This window comes from Echiichthys vipera (assembly GCF_963691815.1).
Source record: "Echiichthys vipera genome assembly, chromosome: 5".
In the NCBI taxonomy this organism is placed as follows: domain Eukaryota; kingdom Metazoa; phylum Chordata; class Actinopteri; order Perciformes; family Trachinidae; genus Echiichthys; species Echiichthys vipera.
In genome coordinates this window covers 885,439-892,378 of record NC_139830.1, presented here as the reverse complement: position 1 = coordinate 892,378, position 6,940 = coordinate 885,439, and the positions used below count along the sequence as shown (strand labels likewise).

The 6,940-nt window shown below is 40.4% G+C and overlaps 1 protein-coding gene across 1 annotated transcript; it reads right to left on the bottom strand.

Annotated features, from left to right (window-relative positions):
- Positions 1 to 261: 261 nt before the first annotated feature.
- LOC310947350 (claudin-1-like) lies at positions 262 to 6,286 on the bottom strand (the record flags this gene model as incomplete). Its single annotated transcript, XM_083914141.1, has 5 exons — positions 262 to 367; positions 1,765 to 1,881; positions 2,501 to 2,582; positions 2,650 to 2,814; positions 6,070 to 6,286. The coding sequence occupies 5 exons, from the start codon at positions 6,284 to 6,286 to the stop codon at positions 262 to 264; spliced, it is 687 nt and encodes a 228-aa protein (XP_083770267.1).
- Positions 6,287 to 6,940: the final 654 nt, after the last annotated feature.

The following is a 6,940-nucleotide window of genomic DNA, read 5'->3' as shown; positions in this document are numbered from 1 at the left end:
TGACGGAGGCACAGTGGGAGGGCGCTCTAACCTGTGATGGAGGAACAGTGGGAGGGCGCTCTAACCTGTGACGGACGCACAGTGGTAGGGCGCTCTAACCTGTGACGGAGGCACAGTGGGAGGGCGGCGGAGGAAAAAAACGCTCGGAGAGATTCAGGAAACATTTATTTACACATCAACAGGAATCGAACCACGGCCCCTTCACAATAAAACAGGAAACGCATCACGAGCCTGAGCAGCAGACAGGAAGTGTGGGCGGGCTCAGACGTAAGCTTTGGCGCCGCCGCCGCTGCTGCTGTCGGACGCAGGCGCCGCCCGGTAGATGTTCGGTCCGCGGTTCGATGCCGTGAGGTTGTAGGAGAAGTGTCTGAAGGAGAGAAGACGCCGTCACAAACACACGAGTCAGCGTTTAACGACGGTTTCTGCTGAGTCAGCGATAAAATAACGCAAACACATTCATTTAACATGTTTTTTGATCAAAACACGGATTAATGTTCAGTTTATGACGTTAAATTAAAATAAAATAATAAAATAATAAAAATAAAATAATAAAATAATAAAAATAAAATAATAAAATAATAAAAATAAAATAATAAAATAACAATATTAATAAAATAATAATAATAAAATAATAAAATAATAATAATAATAAAATAATAATAAAATAAAATAATAATAATAATAATAATAATAAAATAATAAAAATAAAATAATAAAATAATAAAAATAAAATAATAATAATAAAATAATATTAATAAAATAATAAAAATAATAAAATAATAATAAAATAATAAAATAATAATAATAATAATAATAAAATAATAATAATAAAAATAATAATTCAGTCTTTATTCATCTCTCATGTAAAACTGAACCCGCCAAAATAAAAGGCAAACATAAATTAATAATTCATTAAATGCATAAAAAAATAAATAAAAATCATCTAAATATTAGTTAATGGATAAAATGTGACGTACATAAATATTTCTGTTATTTTTATGATTAAATTCATAAAAATGAATTTGATCTTATGTTTTTATTTATTTTACGTATAAACATTGAAATGGATTTAAAATAAATGCAAATAAATTTAAATATTAATTAAAATAAATAACAGGAAAATAAATGTGCAATTAAAAACATAAATAAAAAACATAAATAAATAAAATATAAAAACATGACTTGATCATCTTGATGTTAAATCGATTGGTTTTTCGCTTGTTTATTAATTTAGCTTATATAAATATATTTAATGTTTTATTCATTTAATTTTATATTTTTATTACATAAATAAACATTAAAATGGATTCAAAATAATTAAAAATTAATGAAAATAAATGTAAAAATGAATTTGAATAAAAGGAAAATGAAATAAATGTGGTTTTAAAAACATAAATAAAAACAATAATAATAAATAATAAATTAAATGCATCAATAATAAGAATAAAAATGATGTCGGCATTAATAATTAATTAATTACTAATTATAGCTTATAGCTTGTTTATTAATTTAGCTTATATAAATATATTTAATGTTTTATTCATTTAATTTTATATTTTTATTAAATATATACACATAACAAATTAGTGCAAATAAATCTAAAACTTAATTTAAATAAATAAAAAATGAATTAAAATCAATGTCACAGAAACATAAAGAGATTAAACTCATTAGTAACAGTTATTGAAACAGAGGTGTGTGTGTGTGAGTGTGTGTGTGTGTGTGTGTGTGTGTGTGTGTGTGTGTGTGTGTGTGTTCATGTACCTGTGAGCTGGGGGGGCGAGGGACGACCTCCTGCAGGAGCAGCACAGCAGGGACCCCCCCAGGACCCCCAGAGCAGAGGCCCCCCAGCCCAGGTACAGACCAGTGCCCAGCTCGAACCTGCAGGACCCAACACACACACACATACAGTCAGAGACTCACTTAAAGCTGCACACGCTCTACTGTCCACTTAAAGCTGCATTCTCTCTAATGACCAGCAGGAGGAGACTCCACTTAAAGCTGCATTCTCTCTAATGTCCAGCAGGAGGAGACTCCACTTAAAGCTGCATTCTCTCTAATGTCCAGCAGGAGGAGACTCCACTTAAAGCTGCATTCTCTCTAATGTCCAGCAGGAGGAGACTCCACTTAAAGCTGCATTCTCTCTAATGTCCAGCAGGAGGAGACTCCACTTAAAGCTGCATTCTCTCTAATGTCCAGCAGGAGGAGACTCCACTTAAAGCTGCATTCTCTCTAATGTCCAGCAGGAGGAGACTCCACTTAAAGCTGCATTCTCTCTAATGTCCAGCAGGAGGAGACTCCACTTAAAGCTGCATTCTCTCTAATGTCCAGCAGGAGGAGACTCCACTTAAAGCTGCATTCTCTCTAATGTCCAGCAGGAGGAGACTCCACTTAAAGCTGCATTCTCTCTAATGTCCACTTAAAGCTGCATTCTCTCTAATGTCCAGCAGGAGGAGACTCCACTTAAAGCTGCATTATAGAGTCGGTGTAAGCGACTGACCTGACGCCTCCGTACAGCGGGTCGTAGAAGTCGTGGATGACTCTGGCGGCGTACCAGGACACTGCGATCAGAGTGAAGACGCCTGAGGAGGAGACAGACATGAGGACGCGTCCCTCCGCCCTGACAGGAGGGATCACGGCGTCACTTACCCGACAGGATGAACAGGACGCCTCCGCTCAGAGCGATCTGGTCCTTGGCGTGCTCCGAGGTTCTGCCGATCTTGGTGCACTTGAGTCCCAGAACAGAGACGATGATGGAGGCCAGACCCACCAGCAGGGACAGGATCATCAGAGCCCTGCACGCCTGCAGGTGGACTAGAGGACGCAAAACTCCTGTTTAAGGTCTGGTTCACGACAGCTTTAAGTTAACACCTAGATGTGAAAGTCAAAGCCCTGATTCTTGCACTTCCCATGTGGTTGTATGCAGTGGCGAGCATGGGACCCAATTGTTGAACAACGTGTGTTAAAGTGTCCTCTAGGAGCATAAACGTGTGCTAAAGTGTCCTCTAGGAGCATAAACGTGTGTTAAAGTGTCCTCTAGGAGCATAAACGTGTGCTAAAGTGTCCTCTAGGAGCATAAAGGTGTGTTAAAGTGTCCTCTAGGAGCATAAACGTGTGTTAAAGTGTCCTCTAGGAGCATAAACGTGTGTTAAAGTGTCCTCTAGGAGCATAAACGTGTTAAAGTGTCCTCTAGGAGCATAAACGTGTGTTAAAGTGTCCTCTAGGAGCCTAAACGTGTGCTAAAGTGTCCTCTAGGAGCATAAACGTGTGTTAAAGTGTCCTCTAGGAGCATAAACGTGTGCTAAAGTGTCCTCTAGGAGCATAAAGGTGTGTTAAAGTGTCCTCTAGGAGCATAAACGTGTGTTAAAGTGTCCTCTAGGAGCATAAACGTGTGTTAAAGTGTCCTCTAGGAGCATAAACGTGTTAAAGTGTCCTCTAGGAGCATAAACGTGTGTTAAAGTGTCCTCTAGGAACATAAACGTGTGCTAAAGTGTCCTCTAGGAGCATAAACGTGTGTTAAAGTGTCCTCTAGGAGCATAAACGTGTGTTAAAGTGTCCTCTAGGAGCCAAAACCTGTGTTAAAGTGTCCTCTAGGAGCATAAACGTGTGTTAAAGTGTCCTCTAGGAGCATAAACGTGTGTTAAAGTGTCCTCTAGGAGCATAAACGTGTGTTAAAGTGTCCTCTAGGAGTATAAACGTGTGCTAAAGTGTCCTCTAGGAGCATAAACGTGTGCTAAAGTGTCCTCTAGGAGCATAACCGTGTGTTAAAGTGTCCTCTAGGAGCATAAACGTGTGCTAAAGTGTCCTCTAGGAGCATAACCGTGTGTTAAAGTGTCCTCTAGGAGCATAAACGTGTGCTAAAGTCTCCTCTAGGAGCATAAACGTGTGTTAAAGTGTCCTCTAGGAGCATAAACGTGTGTTAAAGTGTCCTCTAGGAGCATAAACGTGTGCTAAAGTGTCCTCTAGGAGCATAAACGTGTGTTAAAGTGTCCTCTAGGAGCATAAACGTGTGCTAAAGTGTCCTCTAGGAGCATAAAGGTGTGTTAAAGTGTCCTCTAGGAGCATAAACGTGTGTTAAAGTGTCCTCTAGGAGCATAAACGTGTGTTAAAGTGTCCTCTAGGAGCATAAACGTGTTAAAGTGTCCTCTAGGAGCATAAACGTGTGTTAAAGTGTCCTCTAGGAGCCTAAACGTGTGCTAAAGTGTCCTCTAGGAGCATAAACGTGTGTTAAAGTGTCCTCTAGGAGCATAAACGTGTGCTAAAGTGTCCTCTAGGAGCATAAAGGTGTGTTAAAGTGTCCTCTAGGAGCATAAACGTGTGTTAAAGTGTCCTCTAGGAGCATAAACGTGTGTTAAAGTGTCCTCTAGGAGCATAAACGTGTTAAAGTGTCCTCTAGGAGCATAAACGTGTGTTAAAGTGTCCTCTAGGAACATAAACGTGTGCTAAAGTGTCCTCTAGGAGCATAAACGTGTGTTAAAGTGTCCTCTAGGAGCATAAACGTGTGTTAAAGTGTCCTCTAGGAGCCAAAACCTGTGTTAAAGTGTCCTCTAGGAGCATAAACGTGTGTTAAAGTGTCCTCTAGGAGCATAAACGTGTGTTAAAGTGTCCTCTAGGAGCATAAACGTGTGTTAAAGTGTCCTCTAGGAGTATAAACGTGTGCTAAAGTGTCCTCTAGGAGCATAAACGTGTGCTAAAGTGTCCTCTAGGAGCATAACCGTGTGTTAAAGTGTCCTCTAGGAGCATAAACGTGTGCTAAAGTGTCCTCTAGGAGCATAACCGTGTGTTAAAGTGTCCTCTAGGAGCATAAACGTGTGTTAAAGTGTCCTCTAGGAGCATAAACGTGTGTTAAAGTGTCCTCTAGGAGCATAAACGTGTGCTAAAGTGTCCTCTAGGAGCATAAACGTGTGTTAAAGTGTCCTCTAGGAGCATAAACGTGTGTTAAAGTGTCCTCTAGGAGCATAAACGTGTGCTAAAGTGTCCTCTAGGAGCATAAAGGTGTGTTAAAGTGTCCTCTAGGAGCATAAACGTGTGTTAAAGTGTCCTCTAGGAGCATAAACGTGTGTTAAAGTGTCCTCTAGGAGCATAAACGTGTTAAAGTGTCCTCTAGGAGCATAAACGTGTGTTAAAGTGTCCTCTAGGAGCCTAAACGTGTGCTAAAGTGTCCTCTAGGAGCATAAACGTGTGTTAAAGTGTCCTCTAGGAGCATAAACGTGTGCTAAAGTGTCCTCTAGGAGCATAAAGGTGTGTTAAAGTGTCCTCTAGGAGCATAAACGTGTGTTAAAGTGTCCTCTAGGAGCATAAACGTGTGTTAAAGTGTCCTCTAGGAGCATAAACGTGTTAAAGTGTCCTCTAGGAGCATAAACGTGTGTTAAAGTGTCCTCTAGGAACATAAACGTGTGCTAAAGTGTCCTCTAGGAGCATAAACGTGTGTTAAAGTGTCCTCTAGGAGCATAAACGTGTGTTAAAGTGTCCTCTAGGAGCCAAAACCTGTGTTAAAGTGTCCTCTAGGAGCATAAACGTGTGTTAAAGTGTCCTCTAGGAGCATAAACGTGTGTTAAAGTGTCCTCTAGGAGCATAAACGTGTGTTAAAGTGTCCTCTAGGAGTATAAACGTGTGCTAAAGTGTCCTCTAGGAGCATAAACGTGTGCTAAAGTGTCCTCTAGGAGCATAACCGTGTGTTAAAGTGTCCTCTAGGAGCATAAACGTGTGCTAAAGTGTCCTCTAGGAGCATAACCGTGTGTTAAAGTGTCCTCTAGGAGCATAAACGTGTGCTAAAGTCTCCTCTAGGAGCATAAACGTGTGTTAAAGTGTCCTCTAGGAGCATAAACGTGTGTTAAAGTGTCCTCTAGGAGCATAAACGTGTGTTAAAGTGTCCTCTAGGAGCATAAACGTGTGCTAAAGTGTCCTCTAGGAGCATAAACGTGTGTTAAAGTGTCCTCTAGGAGCATAAACGTGTGTTAAAGTGTCCTCTAGGAGCATAAACGTGTGCTAAAGTGTCCTCTAGGAGCATAAACGTGTGCTAAAGTGTCCTCTAGGCGAGTGCACGCCCCTGGTCGTGCGGTAACTCACCCGGTAGTCCCAGCACCGTCTTGAACTTGCTGCACTGGACGGAGCCCATGGACGTGGCGGCGCAGCTCATCCACAGACCCTCAAACTGCCACTGGCTGCTGGTGACCGACTCCACCTGACTCCTCACCTTCCACACCTGAGACGAGGTGCAGCTGGACTGCAGACACCACGACACCACGCCCAGAATCAGACCCACAACCTGCAGGCCCACCGCCATGCTCCCCTACGCTCCCACACACACACACACACACACACACACACACACACACACACACACACACACACACACACCTGGAAACACAGCAGGACACCTTTGAAGTAGCTCATGCCAACATGTTAGCAACAGATGCTATCTAAGAGTAATAACGAGCCGTGGGGTTCCTCAGGGTTCTGTTCTAGATCCTCGATATTTTCAGTTTACATGCTGATAAATCCTTCAAAGTTATGTTTATGAACCACTTGATGCAAACCAACAAATACCATCCAAATAGATGCAAAATGACTAAAAACAGAAGCAAAATGGCTAAAAACAGATGCAAAATGGCTAAAAACAGATGCAAAATGGCTAAAAACAGATGCAAAATGGCTAAAAACAGATGCAAAATGGCTAAAAACAGATGCAAAATGGCTAAAAACAGAAGCAGAATGGCTAAAAAAAGATGCAAAATGACTAAAAACAGATGCAAAATGACTAAAAACAGATGCAAAATGACTAAAAACGGATGCAAAATGACTAAAAACAGATGCAAAATGATTAGAAACAGATGCAAAATGACTAAAAACAGATGCAAAATGACTAAAAACAGATGCAAAATGACTAAAAATAGATGCAAAATGACTAAAAACAGAAGCAAAATGAGTAAAAACAGAT